We start from the raw sequence: 16888 nt of genomic DNA, 5'->3' as shown, positions 1-16888 counted from the left end.
ATATATCAATATTGTGGACAAAAGTCAGTTACAAAGTAGACAAAATCTCAATTGTAAAGTATATAAGCCAGATTTTTATTCAACTTGTAAAAACAATATATCTATCTATTTGTAAATCTAAAATATAAAACTAAAGTTTTTTATTTTTTTTATGATCTGTGGCTTTGCTTTACACAACAAATTCAAGACTTGCTGCTCATAGAGAAAACAAAACCAAAACTGAACAAAACTAGTCAATCAGAAAATGAAACAAAAACTAGATGTAATGTGAAAATCTACATTGAAAAAATTATTAAAAAATGAATTTTATATTATTTTCGTATTTATTTTTTCAAATAAAATAAATAAAACAGCAACTATGATGAAATAAATAAAACAATAATTGAGACAAAATAAAATGGTAACTACAAATTCTATAATAATGGAAGAACAGTGGTCTACAAGACCTGAGAAATAGTCCATAGTAGTGGAAGTACATTATAAAGGAATCTGTTGCAGTGAATGAGTTTTATTATAATTTTCCTATAATTTTGCTAGACCAACATAAGCCATCCATAATAATACAAGGTGTGTAATATTGAGTTTTTATGTATTTATAAATCACATACAAGTTTTATTTTAACAATACAAGAAAATTTCTAAAAGTAACATATTATTACATATAAATTTTAAATACATACTTTCTGTACTGGACTGTGTTATTTGAGGTACTGCAGTTGCAACATGAAGTAAACGTTTGGCTCCACCACCAAACAACATTCCCCATGTTTTCTCTGTAAAATTTTGGCTAACTAGTCTATATAAAATGTGGCAATCACAGGTAGCTAATGCATAAGTTAATTGACTGAGGTATGTCGCAATATATGCTTCACATAAAAGTGTGTGAAGCTTTGGAGAATCTTCATCTTTATCTCGAGCCATTAAAGCACGTAAAGAATGTACACCTAGAGGAGGGAAAAATAATAAAATAAGATACAATTTTATAAAATTGTAAATAAAATGTGAAAAAATTTAAGAATTTAAAACTAAAATAAAATTCAACATTAAAGCTCTTACAAACATTTTACAAAATACACATTTATTTGGCCTTATCTAATGCTTTTAGGTTCTTCTAAATGTATCTTCAGAATAACAATAGATAATATAGTATTTGCACAAAATACATAATAAAATTAATAAAAATATGTTGTAAAACTATTCAGAATTTAATGTAATCATCACAAATATGAACTGAAATTTCTAATAAAAAATATACAGTGTAGTTTTTTTACATCAGGATTACTTATCAGCATGTACTGTACAGTAGAGTCCCAGAAACTTAACATTCCATAAAAATTAATCTGATTTTTACCTCTATGACTTAACACTAGGATCAAATAAGCTATTGTTACTCATTGATGATACTTGTTAATAGCATCAATATCATGTATTTACAAAGAATATAACTTTTTTCCAAGATGCCATTGTAAAATGCCACAACAGGAAAGCAACTAACTCAAAGAACCCACTGAATAGCTAATAGTTTAAATTAAAATTTAATTACCAATATAAATAGTGATTATTAGTATGTACTTAATAAATATATGAATTTGCACATATACTGTATTTACTTGCTTATAAGACAATCTCGCATATAGGACAAGGTGTGACTTTGAAGATCAAAATAAAGAAAATTAGATTTATTAATACAATTCTAATTTTATTTAGTTTAATCACAAATAAAATATCAAATGCACACATTGACCTGCAGAAATTACTGGCATTTTAAACTTTAAGGAAAATCTTGTAAAATCAACAACATAATTTCTTTGTGTAAAGCTGGACAATCGGAAACTTTTTTTTGCCAATTATTAACAGTTGAATCCACTCTCTGTCAATTACACGTATGAGTTTCTCCGAATTCTGATTTCCGAATAATCATCTGTTTTCACATGGGAATGAATTAAAACTTATATCGGGCTTATGTATGATTTTGAAATTCAATTCAAAAGCTTTGCTTTTCCTATTGCTATTCATCTTTACTCCTGACAATACACAAGATAGATTCAAATGACTCAGATAAAATACTTTTGTTTTTAAACACCAGAGGGTGAGCATCCTATAAAAAATGCAAATACACAGTTCACAAAAATTATTACAAAAACACAACAAATCCTTTGCATGTGTGTATAGGATGACCTAGGTTTTTGAAGCAGTAAAAAATGAATAAAAACCTCATCTTATATGTGAGTAAATACGGTAATACCTTTATTAATACTTTTATGAAAATTTTGTTTTTTAGACTAGCATCATTGCTATGCTATAAAAATCATTTTCAGTAACTTGTCACCTTCTTAGTCTACGTTAAGTCAAGTTTGTAGGACTCTACTGTTCTGCATAAAACAAAATTGTTTCAAAAATTTATAATTTGTGCACCACTCAAAGTACTCCCAGATGATTGTATAGACCAGAATTTCTCAAAATATGGGACATGTTAAAATTTTAATGAATTGTTTTCAATTTAGAAATACTTGTAATATTTGTATTACTGAAATATTCTTTAAGAACTAAGAACAACAGATTTATCTGTTAAGTATTGAAGACTTTTAACAACTTTTTCTTATAATTATGATTGTCATTTAGTAATAAAGTTAAGATTATAGAATGTGTGTGTGTATGTGTGTGAAATTAATTTCTCTTTTCAATAACATCTAAATATAAAATTATTATATGTAAGGTGATAGTCATAAAGCCATTTAAATTGCAATGGTTTCAAAAATATTTCCTTTATTTATTCAAACTTTTAGGTCTATTGTCATACATAACAATAAATAATAAAAAATAAATAATGGATGAATTTTGGCACAAGTAGATCAATAAATTATTTTTCTGTATATATACAAAATAAAATTGACAATCTTACAATCTAAACAGTATGTTTTAAAAAAGGGTTCATTAATATTATAAAAAAACTAGTAATATTTTTCAAAATAAAATAGACTCCTGAATAATTTTGAAACAGTCTATTTTATTTACAATCATCAGTCTTGCATTTTTAATAGATAAATTTCAATAATAAAAACTAAAATTGAAATAAGTTATTTGTTACAAATCAAAATTGGCCTGATCATCTCTTAATAGAAATGTACTCAATGTTACATTTTACACGTAAAAGTTATCATCAATAATGCATAATTTTATTTTGTTATATAATATAGAGTGACTCCAGTTTACCAGGTTTTTTAAAAATTATATATTATAAATATCTGGATTGCAGAACCATTACAAACAAATATATTGGATTGTGGGAGCAAAAAGTTTAAAAAATGCTGAGATTCAACCATTTACAATAAACAATTAAATGTTAAAATATCTGTAAAATGTTTTTCTTGTGTGTTAAAACTGATTTTAATGCTTAAGTCAGAGTATGTTACATTGTAACGTTACACTATCAATAGATCATTATTTGGCATGAGGTGCAATTAATTTTCTTGTTTTTACTATAATGAATAACATTTTAGTCTACATTTCTGAATATACTAGGAAAAATTTTATTAAACCATATTGAGTACACTCTTGGAACAATACATGCAAATCAGATTATTCATCACAGGAAGTAACGTTAAATTATTCTCTATAGTAAATTAAACTTCACTCTGACACTGGAGATGAAATACTAAATACTGAACCTGAATACTATTTAAATTTCATACATATAAACATACAAAATGTTTTCGATTCCTTGTAAACAGGAACTGATTTAGAGAGGATGTTAAAATTTTGAATTAAATAACTTTTTTATAATTTTTAGATTTTGATTTTGGATTTTAAATTATAAATAATAATTCATCTGTAAACTTTGTTGGAAACTGTTGATAAAAATTTTGAGTTTAAGGTTTAATATGATTTTACAATATGAAGAAGTTACACTATAATAATTAACAATCATAATATAAAATGATTCTAAAGAATTTAGTCTGAGTAGATGAATGACAAAGCAGCAATAACATCAAAATGCTTGAAAATTGCTTCTTGTGATGCAAAAAACTAAGAAAAACGTTAATACTGTCTTATCAACACTATTATTTTTTACTTTTAACAAACTAAACTACAAATTGTCCTCTTCAGGTATAGGATAATGGAACCTTATAATTTAAAATAAATGTTAGTGTTCCAAATGACAAATTTAAAATGTATTCCATAGAATGTGTCAATACATTGAAAACACAATAATAATAATAATAATAAATAAGATAGAAATAAAAAATAGTTTGTCAAAAGTACTTATAGTATTGTTTCAAGTAAAAAATAAATAATGCCAATAGACAGTATTAACATTTTTCTTAGTAATAACATCAGAATACTATTCTGCATATTAAATATTAACAGTCCAACTCTAACTTGATTTTTCAAACTAAATCTAAATTATTGAAAGAAAAGAACAAATTTATCAATGAAAGGAAACAACTATACAACACTGTTAATCTCTATTATTTCTTTAACTTTAATATTCATTCATAATTGCTAAAAATTATCAAATCCATTTTCTCTTATTAAAAAGTTATTGCTGCTATATACTGAATATAATATGTTATAAAAAAAATATTGTATATTAAATATACCTGGCCATTTGCTAGGCTGAGTGGACGGAGCGAGCCTTTCTTCTCCACTACTGAATCTATGTCGACGGATATGGCCTGCTAGTAAATGACTATTCTGATATACAACACTAGAACTGTAAATTAAAAACAGTAAAGACATATTATGCAAAAAACTTTAATATTAAGTGTAAAAAAATTGTATTATTCAAATATAAATAATTAAAAATTATATATGGACATTACATTCCTACATCAAACAAAACTAAACAGATTATTAGATTTCATTCATCTTTTCTCTTCAGTTATATCCTTCATAATTATCGATGAATTCAAAAACAATTTACAATTAATGTTTAATATTACTAACAACATATTAACTAAAATGATGACATTGTAACAGCAAAAAAAAAGAAATAATAAGACATAAAAATGGAAGTGTCTGCAACACACACATGCAAGCATATACCAAAATAAAACTGCAGATATGTGACGATTTGTATAACAAAAGTCTACATAATTACTGTAATCTGTATTAAAAATTCTGATATTACCATCTTTTGATTATCAATTGACATGCTATGCTATGTCAGTTGATGATTCTATGTTTATGATGTTAATTTGGTAATTTATCAATTACATATATTTCAATTTATAATAAAAATGCACCATAAAAATGTAATAAAATTTTAACATCTGCTTCCAGTTATGCATTATCTATGGAAATTAATATTTCTAACTATGCATAACTAAAAACATTAGAACTAATGTCCAAAGTTGTTGTTGTTATGTTGGACATTTTCAGTTTTGTATCAAATTTGGTTTCCAATATCATCAAAAAATTATACTTTTCCATTATGTTTGCTAAATGCTAGTGTTTTAATTATATTTAATATATTGTTATTACCAATAAAAGATTGTGATAATTAATTTCTCCAATAATGCTGATGCATTCATCTCACTGAAATTATCAGAATTAACAAAATTTTTCATGTAATTTTAATTTTATGATGGCACTATTTATATTTCCAATTGATACATAAATATACAGATATGTAAACCATAAAAGATCTTATGTCAATATCAATTAAGATTTCAGAATATAATAAGCAGAAATGAGAATTCACTAGGCAATAATGAGGACAGTTGTGAAGTCTAAGGATTAATATGGCAAATACAACAAAATGAAATGTTGATCACTTACAATACATGAATATATTGCTATACGAGCAATTATTTATTGTGACCTTATCACAATGCCGGACTGCAATTTTTAACCATATTCTTTATTTATTCAACTTAAAAAATATATTTTCCATGTCAAATTTGTAGTGTCTTACCCTGTACATTATACTTTTCCTGATAATAACAGAGTCATGCCAGTCATCTACTTAACTTCATCTAGGGAAAAATTTTTAAATTGAGCTCATGTGACTTCCAGTCTAGACTGGAAGTTCATATATAGCTAATCAGGACCTCCTGCACCTAAGCTTTCCATACAGGGTTCATACTCAAATTTTTCTTTTAATTCCATGACTTTCCCTGACTTCCCCAGACCAATTTTGTATAAATTTCCTGACCCTCATGTCCCTTATAGTATGGCACACTGAAAAAGTAAAACAGCATTTAACTTACTATGCACATATACTATTGCCTTTTCAACTTTTTAATTAGTTATTTTTTTCTAATGAACAGTTATATACATATTTTTTTTTTATAACTGCCAAATTATTAAGACTAAAAATAAATTGTTTTGTTAAAATAAAATAGTTTATCCTGTTATTAATCCACAACCATAAATCTACGTGGCTTTGAAAAANCCCATTGTTAAACACTTTACAATTTGTGTATATTTAGTGTAAATCTAAACAGATTAGATATGAAATGTTAAATATATTTTATGTTTAATCTAACAGTATATAAATTAGTATCTTTACATTTCATTTTCTGTATAAACTTATTATTAGTAAGATTAAGAAAAGACAAATCTTAATAAATTGCAAAATAAGTATTAATTTTATTGTATTTTCAAAATTTAAGTGTTTTAGAAAACAATTTTCTTTAATACATAAAGAAAGCATTGTAGACATTTTTCAAATATGTATAAATAACCAATTTTAGTTATAAATATTACACTTTTAAATAAATTAATAAAATGAAATTATTTAGTATTTATGTCTTTTTTTATGAAGACTACAATAATTTTATTAATTTTAATAAAGAAAATTCCATTTATTTCAAAATATATTTATTATTCTGAACTTATTTTTTCTGATCAGAAAAAAGTTTTTAAAAAACAATATAATTTTTTATAAATTTTGATAAAAGGAAACAAAAATAACTAAAAAACATCATTTTTTAAAAATATAATAATTTATATAATTGTTAATTATGCAAAAATTCTAATTTTAAACAAAATATTACCGAAATGGAGTATTATGTAATTCCAGTAACTGTTTATATTTCAATAAAGCAGGACCTCCTTTTGGAATGTTTTCAATATAGCAACCTGGAATGTAATTAGGAGGAGGTTGGCCAAATGCATCCATATTTGCCTTTAATACCTGTAACCATTTTTCCATAACTTTCAACACAGAATGAATTTTTGGACTAACACTGGGTAAATCTATAAAAAAAAAATAATACATTATTTATTGTTAAAAATGCATGTTACAATTATTATAATTAAAGAAGTTTTATAAATGTTCAAACAGAATTTTTATTTTACAACAAAATATATTTCATAAATCAATCAAAACTACCAACAAATAATGGATGTATTTGTAGTTAATTCAAATCAACATAATAAATAAAAATTAAAATAAGAAACTAATGCAATATCAAATGGATGAAGTTAATATAAAAATTAAAAAAACCTTTATTATCCAGCATTTAATTATGGATAAACACACATTTTCAGTTAGTAGAAATGAGCCATCATTAGATTCAAGCCATGTGCTACTACAGGACTGTAGAACATAGCATATATTCCAGTACTGTACAACACTTCAATCAAATCCTTAAATTATATTTATTCCATTAAGATTTAATTCAAAAAACGTTTTCTTGATTAACGTTTTTTATCTGTAATTGGAGATGATCTTCAGGTCTGTATATTTGATGACAAAATGATTAAATTGAACAATGATGTTTTTTTGAAAAATTAAACAAAAGAAATTTTCAAAATATATAAGATATAATTAAAAGTAACAATGAATATAAAAGTTAATGAATGTAAGCATAAAAACAAGATAATCTACTGTAATGGTACAGAAGCTACCATGAATGGGGCAGATTCATAGAATCCCCGTGCTTTATTTAATTTCTCTTTACATTTTGCTCATAGATCTCCAAAATTTTTTAAAATTTGGCTAGGCCAAATTATGAATCTTCTAACTATTGCAGCATTGTTCCAAAGGACTGCATTATTCTACTGAAGTGTTTTACAACCTGTATGGTGCAACACACACAAGGTATGTTGCAAGAGTACCTCAGGTGTATTGCAGAAATATTAAATACTTTTTAGAATTTTGAATAAGCTCTTTTTTAAAGTTTAATTTATCTTTCATCTTTCACCACTGGCCTACCAAAGAAAGAAGAAAGTATTCACCAAAATGACAACTGTTGCAAAATTTCATCATCAGCATATCCATCTCACAAAAGTTGCCTGCATATATGCATATGCCAGCATACCAACTCTTTAAATAAAAATGTTTAAAATTTATTATGGCATGTTGCAGGAATCTATTAAATTCAAAGTATGTTACTAGTCCAACTAGTCCAAGAAGGCCAGGAAAAACTGCTCTAGTGTGTAATGATTGATAAAAGGGAAATTAAGTAAACACTTTTTAATAGTCATATTGATGTTTCTTGACTCATAGGGGTAGAGTGCAGAAAGTATATTCTACATAGATGTCATCTATTCCAAAACATCTGTCCTTCAATGAAATTGTGTACAGTACTGAAGTCTGGGAAATGTACACTTTATTTAACAAATTAACAGTTATATTTAAATAAATAATATTTGAGTATATACAAAAATTATAATAAACACAAAATAATATTGTATGTGCATAAATTAAGAAACAAAAATAAAAAACAAAATACAAATAAAACTAAATCTGACTTTTATTTTAATTATTGTTGATCTGAAGATGCAATTGAAAATCCTGTAAAGGAATAAATCTAAATAAATATTCTGTTCCTTTAACTTTAACTCTTTTGAGTTCCTTTCTAATGCTTCAAGCATATATATGTATGTAAGTGAATTTTAGCTTTATAAATATGAAAATGGTTATAAAGATCAACTGAAAATATGTGAAATACATGGATAAAAATGCCCAAATATAAAGCTTCTGTTATAGTCATTTAAGTAAATTATATGACTTCATAAGAAGGAAGAAGAATCAATGAAACAGTCCATGATTTCATAGAATTTAATGATGAGATAAGTAATTTTGATAAAGCTTAATCTGAAATAAATTGATTCAAGTATTACACTGTTTTTCTTTCTACTGTAGTTATGTATTTTTAGACATTTACATTTCTTAAAATAAAAAAATTTCCATTATTAATAAAATATTACAATTATGTAAGAGTAAAATAAAACTGTATATATACATACACACACAAACACAAACAAAATTATTATTATACATATATCCTATACTTATTTAAAAAGAAAAAGAAAATTTTACCAGATTGTTCAATTCCTCCAATACATAAGAAACTCAGAAGATGATGGTATGTAATTTTCACAATTGCATATCTCAGAATACCCCAACTATATGAAGATGGATCAAGTTGTTCTATAGTTTCAGACATTTTTGGTTTTTTAATTGTAGCACTTGTGGTATTTTTATCTATTTGATTTTCTCCAAATACATCATCATCAACTCCATCATCATCTTTTAAATCATCATCATCACTTGGTATAGAATCACTGGAGTCATAATCTAATATATTCCATTCTGATGATAATTGTGGCTAAATGATAATTATTTTAAAAAATTGTTTTATATGATTATTATAAATATAAAAGTTCATAATAAAATTTTAAATGAAACATGACATGACAAACCTTTGACATGAAACAAGACATCATTGACATTTCTGGAGAAACAAATTGCTCTCTGTATGTAGGTCTATCTTCTTTAATTACAGATTGTGAAGTTTCAGGATTCAACTGACTTAATAATTTCATATGCAATTTCATTCTTTGTTTATACAACGAATTTAGAAGCCCGGATTCTCCAGAAGGACTCTCTTCTGTAAATAAATTACAAAATTAAAAAAAATAATTGTGCATACAAACATGCTAAAAACTTCATTAAAATTTGTAGTAATTTTTATATCGTAAAAATACAGTTAAAATGTCAAAGTCTACATATTGTATGTAATAAAAAATAATAATAATTCCTCCTGATTGCCTAGAAAAACTAAAAGAAATTTTCAAAACAATAGAACTATGGCAACCATATCACACCATATACCCTCCTATTGGGGGGACTTCAATTCACAAATTGATAATATGATGGACTCCTGGTAGAGAGGTCCTAATACCTTAATTCAAAATATCAGACAATCAAAAGACAAACATGTCAATAAACTGGGCATAAACTTAATAGGAATAATAATTGATCATAAAATGTATATCCTAAACAGATGCATGAAATCTGATTATCCTGCTGAATATACCTGTATAGAACACAATGGAAAATACACAATCAACCTTATTGTATGTACAGAATTTATTACAACTATCTTTGATGCATCTGATCACTTTCTTACAGTGACAAAACTTTTATTTTTTTCTGCGAAAACAATAAATAGACTGTATAACAGATACCAAAAGATAAACTATAATATTTCAAGATACTCAGCCAAAATTGAAAAATTATTCAATAATATTCCGAAAATAACTGATTCTAATAGCTAAGAAATTCACAAACTCATGGTCACATAATGAATGACTATATACAAATAAAAAGTGTTGTAATTAATACTCAAAATAGATTTTAAAAACCTTGGTATGACTGACTGTTAGAATATGAAAGTGATAAAGCAACACAATTTAAAATTATTTAGGAAAGATTCAAATAACTTAAACTTTACTAAATAAAGGAAGACTAAACACACCTTTAATAACTTGTGCAAGGCTAAAAAGAAAAAATATTTTGGAAATCTAGAACCAACTTTAATTAATAAAAGCAAGGATAGTAATTTTTTTTGGTCTACAATACAAAAATTCTGCTTTAACGTAAATCTCAGTGATAATTTCCCAGTAATAAATTTTGACACATGGAAAAATTTTTATCAGCACTTTCCAAATATTCAATTAATCCAGTCACTTATATCCAGTACTGCCTCCTACAATGAACACTTGGACTCAAAATTTACAATCAAAGAATTAGAAGATTCTATTAACAGGGCTCAAACTAACTCAACCCTGGGAAGTGACCAACCATATCCCAACTAAATTCTTAAAATTACTTCCTCATCAAGCAAGAATAAAATTACTGAATCTATTTAACTCAATACATAACGCAGTCTCATACCCAGACTCATGGAACTCCATCTTACTTACTATAATATATAAAAAGGATGACAAACTATCTCCAAACAACTAAAGACCAATAGCTTTACTTTCAACTTTGAGGAAATGTTTCATGACAATAACAGCAGTTAAATTTCAACAATGGACTAAAGAAATGGAATTTGAAGCCAAATTTCAGTATGCTTACATCAGAAATAAAGGTACAGAATCAGCAATTTTTTTGTTACTATCACTAATACAATTACATCTAACTAAAAAAACATAGGAAAGTACTGTATATGTTTCTTTCATACATAAAAAAAAGTAGTAATAATAATTTAGTAATTTAGGCTTAAAATATTCAAGCTTAAATTGCTTGTTTTTTTTTGTGTTATACAGATAATTAATTCTTTCTAAGAAAGCGAATAAACAATACAAACCTGTGCAAATTACATAATGATAATCTTTTTTGATGAAAAAAAGATTATTATTATTTAATTTCTAAAAGATCTTGTTAAGTTTATATCACTACAGATTAAAGATAGCAAATTATGGTAATTCTATTATAATTTTACATTAAGAGTGAAATATTTCAGTGGTTTCCAAACTTTTTCAGTTTACAATGCCTAGGCCAAAAGAAATACATGACAGTTCTATTTAAAGTACACAAGTCCAAACAATTTAATAAAAATTTATGATTTAACAACTTGTAATTCTTAAAAGAGTAATACACAAACTGAAAAAAAAAACAGTATTTTTATTTCATTTTTTAATAACCATAATCACTACTGGGATGTCTGAATCTGTTGGGTACTACACACCTTGGAAATCTGTCACCATCATTTACCTTTTAAGATTGTTTTTTGCACAGTTCTGGCTTTTAATAACAGTAACTTTGCACAAATATGATATCACAAATGGAATTATGAATCATAGAACTTTAGCACTTAGCAGCAGATATTTATTTTTTACTAATGTCCAAAACTTAAGTTTGTTCCATGCTGCCAAATTTCATTTTTTTAAAGTTTTCGTCACAAGACAGATCAATAAGACTTTCTTTTACAATGACAAATTCAAATGGTCCCTTAGTATCAAATGAATCTTGAATCCATACAAACTATTCAGATCTTCTGAAAAGTATTTTTAAAACCAATCAATATGCTATTAGGTGCTATCAAAAACAGATTTAATTTTGTGGATTGAATGAACTTTATTAAATGTGGTTTACTGTTGCACTTTACCGTCATCTTCATTGATTTTTCTTCTCCAGAATAGTGAAGACTGAAACTTCTCTGCAAGTTTCAGAATAGGCATGTTACTTTCCTGCAGAGAGTTCAGTATTTAGAAGAGTTTCAGCATTATTGTTTACACCTTCTGCAATTTGGAGTTCTGTGTTTTCCTCAAAGATTTCATATACCTCCAGTACTGCAATGACCAGTTTGGAAAATACTAGCACTTTCATAATATGACTTTTTTCTATCAGCAATAGAATAGATTTATAAAATTTAATAATGCTATTTACAAATCTAATTAAATGATAAATAAAATAAATTTTATAGAAATTTTAAAAATTAACTGCATATTTTAATTTGTCACTAATTTTAAAAAGATAAGAGATTTGTTTTGGCATTCTGTGTAATTTCTAAAAACATTTTTGAAATGTATATTTTTTATATCTAGAATTTTATATTTGAAATAATTTATGTTTGCAAAATTTAATTTATTTTTATTACATGAAGATCTGTAACTATTTCAGAAACATGCTGAAAAAACTTTCAGAAATATAGTAAAAGCTCAATATGATGGACCACCATGGAACCAATTTCTTTGATCCCATGGTGGTCCAATGAATGTCCATTTTATCGAGATGACTATTACACATGTATCCATTATATCAAAAAGTTCATTACTATACAAAAGAATCACATTAGAATAGATCTCAAAAACAGACCTGGAGAAATTATCTGTAGTTCACAATGTTTTCTCTGGGTCCAGATGCCAAAATCCACTGAAACAAGATATTTCTACCTTGTTTTAGTGGATCCTTGTTACCACAAATATAAGGCAATTCTGCTGTATATAGTAATAATGACTTGTCCATTACTATATATCAATATTGTGGACAAAAGTCAGTTACAAAGTAGACAAAATCTCAATTGTAAAGTATATAAGCCAGATTTTTATTCAACTTGTAAAAACAATATATCTATCTATTTGTAAATCTAAAATATAAAACTAAAGTTTTTTATTTTTTTTATGATCTGTGGCTTTGCTTTACACAACAAATTCAAGACTTGCTGCTCATAGAGAAAACAAAACCAAAACTGAACAAAACTAGTCAATCAGAAAATGAAACAAAAACTAGATGTAATGTGAAAATCTACATTGAAAAAATTATTAAAAAATGAATTTTATATTATTTTCGTATTTATTTTTTCAAATAAAATAAATAAAACAGCAACTATGATGAAATAAATAAAACAATAATTGAGACAAAATAAAATGGTAACTACAAATTCTATAATAATGGAAGAACAGTGGTCTACAAGACCTGAGAAATAGTCCATAGTAGTGGAAGTACATTATAAAGGAATCTGTTGCAGTGAATGAGTTTTATTATAATTTTCCTATAATTTTGCTAGACCAACATAAGCCATCCATAATAATACAAGGTGTGTAATATTGAGTTTTTATGTATTTATAAATCACATACAAGTTTTATTTTAACAATACAAGAAAATTTCTAAAAGTAACATATTATTACATATAAATTTTAAATACATACTTTCTGTACTGGACTGTGTTATTTGAGGTACTGCAGTTGCAACATGAAGTAAACGTTTGGCTCCACCACCAAACAACATTCCCCATGTTTTCTCTGTAAAATTTTGGCTAACTAGTCTATATAAAATGTGGCAATCACAGGTAGCTAATGCATAAGTTAATTGACTGAGGTATGTCGCAATATATGCTTCACATAAAAGTGTGTGAAGCTTTGGAGAATCTTCATCTTTATCTCGAGCCATTAAAGCACGTAAAGAATGTACACCTAGAGGAGGGAAAAATAATAAAATAAGATACAATTTTATAAAATTGTAAATAAAATGTGAAAAAATTTAAGAATTTAAAACTAAAATAAAATTCAACATTAAAGCTCTTACAAACATTTTACAAAATACACATTTATTTGGCCTTATCTAATGCTTTTAGGTTCTTCTAAATGTATCTTCAGAATAACAATAGATAATATAGTATTTGCACAAAATACATAATAAAATTAATAAAAATATGTTGTAAAACTATTCAGAATTTAATGTAATCATCACAAATATGAACTGAAATTTCTAATAAAAAATATACAGTGTAGTTTTTTTACATCAGGATTACTTATCAGCATGTACTGTACAGTAGAGTCCCAGAAACTTAACATTCCATAAAAATTAATCTGATTTTTACCTCTATGACTTAACACTAGGATCAAATAAGCTATTGTTACTCATTGATGATACTTGTTAATAGCATCAATATCATGTATTTACAAAGAATATAACTTTTTTCCAAGATGCCATTGTAAAATGCCACAACAGGAAAGCAACTAACTCAAAGAACCCACTGAATAGCTAATAGTTTAAATTAAAATTTAATTACCAATATAAATAGTGATTATTAGTATGTACTTAATAAATATATGAATTTGCACATATACTGTATTTACTTGCTTATAAGACAATCTCGCATATAGGACAAGGTGTGACTTTGAAGATCAAAATAAAGAAAATTAGATTTATTAATACAATTCTAATTTTATTTAGTTTAATCACAAATAAAATATCAAATGCACACATTGACCTGCAGAAATTACTGGCATTTTAAACTTTAAGGAAAATCTTGTAAAATCAACAACATAATTTCTTTGTGTAAAGCTGGACAATCGGAAACTTTTTTTTGCCAATTATTAACAGTTGAATCCACTCTCTGTCAATTACACGTATGAGTTTCTCCGAATTCTGATTTCCGAATAATCATCTGTTTTCACATGGGAATGAATTAAAACTTATATCGGGCTTATGTATGATTTTGAAATTCAATTCAAAAGCTTTGCTTTTCCTATTGCTATTCATCTTTACTCCTGACAATACACAAGATAGATTCAAATGACTCAGATAAAATACTTTTGTTTTTAAACACCAGAGGGTGAGCATCCTATAAAAAATGCAAATACACAGTTCACAAAAATTATTACAAAAACACAACAAATCCTTTGCATGTGTGTATAGGATGACCTAGGTTTTTGAAGCAGTAAAAAATGAATAAAAACCTCATCTTATATGTGAGTAAATACGGTAATACCTTTATTAATACTTTTATGAAAATTTTGTTTTTTAGACTAGCATCATTGCTATGCTATAAAAATCATTTTCAGTAACTTGTCACCTTCTTAGTCTACGTTAAGTCAAGTTTGTAGGACTCTACTGTTCTGCATAAAACAAAATTGTTTCAAAAATTTATAATTTGTGCACCACTCAAAGTACTCCCAGATGATTGTATAGACCAGAATTTCTCAAAATATGGGACATGTTAAAATTTTAATGAATTGTTTTCAATTTAGAAATACTTGTAATATTTGTATTACTGAAATATTCTTTAAGAACTAAGAACAACAGATTTATCTGTTAAGTATTGAAGACTTTTAACAACTTTTTCTTATAATTATGATTGTCATTTAGTAATAAAGTTAAGATTATAGAATGTGTGTGTGTATGTGTGTGAAATTAATTTCTCTTTTCAATAACATCTAAATATAAAATTATTATATGTAAGGTGATAGTCATAAAGCCATTTAAATTGCAATGGTTTCAAAAATATTTCCTTTATTTATTCAAACTTTTAGGTCTATTGTCATACATAACAATAAATAATAAAAAATAAATAATGGATGAATTTTGGCACAAGTAGATCAATAAATTATTTTTCTGTATATATACAAAATAAAATTGACAATCTTACAATCTAAACAGTATGTTTTAAAAAAGGGTTCATTAATATTATAAAAAAACTAGTAATATTTTTCAAAATAAAATAGACTCCTGAATAATTTTGAAACAGTCTATTTTATTTACAATCATCAGTCTTGCATTTTTAATAGATAAATTTCAATAATAAAAACTAAAATTGAAATAAGTTATTTGTTACAAATCAAAATTGGCCTGATCATCTCTTAATAGAAATGTACTCAATGTTACATTTTACACGTAAAAGTTATCATCAATAATGCATAATTTTATTTTGTTATATAATATAGAGTGACTCCAGTTTACCAGGTTTTTTAAAAATTATATATTATAAATATCTGGATTGCAGAACCATTACAAACAAATATATTGGATTGTGGGAGCAAAAAGTTTAAAAAATGCTGAGATTCAACCATTTACAATAAACAATTAAATGTTAAAATATCTGTAAAATGTTTTTCTTGTGTGTTAAAACTGATTTTAATGCTTAAGTCAGAGTATGTTACATTGTAACGTTACACTATCAATAGATCATTATTTGGCATGAGGTGCAATTAATTTTCTTGTTTTTACTATAATGAATAACATTTTAGTCTACATTTCTGAATATACTAGGAAAAATTTTATTAAACCATATTGAGTACACTCTTGGAACAATACATGCAAATCAGATTATTCATCACAGGAAGTAACGTTAAATTATTCTCTATAGTAAATTAAACTTCACTCTGACACTGGAGATGAAATACTAAATACTGAACCTG

At 25.7% G+C, this 16888-nt stretch overlaps 1 protein-coding gene across 1 annotated transcript in view; it reads right to left on the bottom strand.

Moving 5' to 3' along the window:
• LOC111630503 (dmX-like protein 2) overlaps positions 1-16888 on the bottom strand; it is a 190820-nt gene that overhangs the window by 48214 nt on the left and 125718 nt on the right. Inside the window, exons 41-44 of the mRNA XM_023374610.1 lie at positions 13898-14161; positions 9658-9845; positions 9275-9563; positions 7002-7203 (exon numbers count right to left, since the gene is read on the bottom strand). Coding sequence (XP_023230378.1) covers positions 7002-7203; positions 9275-9563; positions 9658-9845; positions 13898-14161 — 943 coding nt within the window. The remainder of the gene's footprint in view (positions 1-7001; positions 7204-9274; positions 9564-9657; positions 9846-13897; positions 14162-16888) is intronic.

The sequence above is a fragment of the Centruroides sculpturatus genome, unplaced genomic scaffold (genome assembly GCF_000671375.1).
Source record: "Centruroides sculpturatus isolate CEXI.00-Female unplaced genomic scaffold, Cexi_2.0 scaffold576, whole genome shotgun sequence".
Taxonomy (NCBI): Eukaryota; Metazoa; Arthropoda; class Arachnida; order Scorpiones; family Buthidae; genus Centruroides; species Centruroides sculpturatus.
This window is presented reverse-complemented; position numbering and strand designations above follow the sequence as displayed.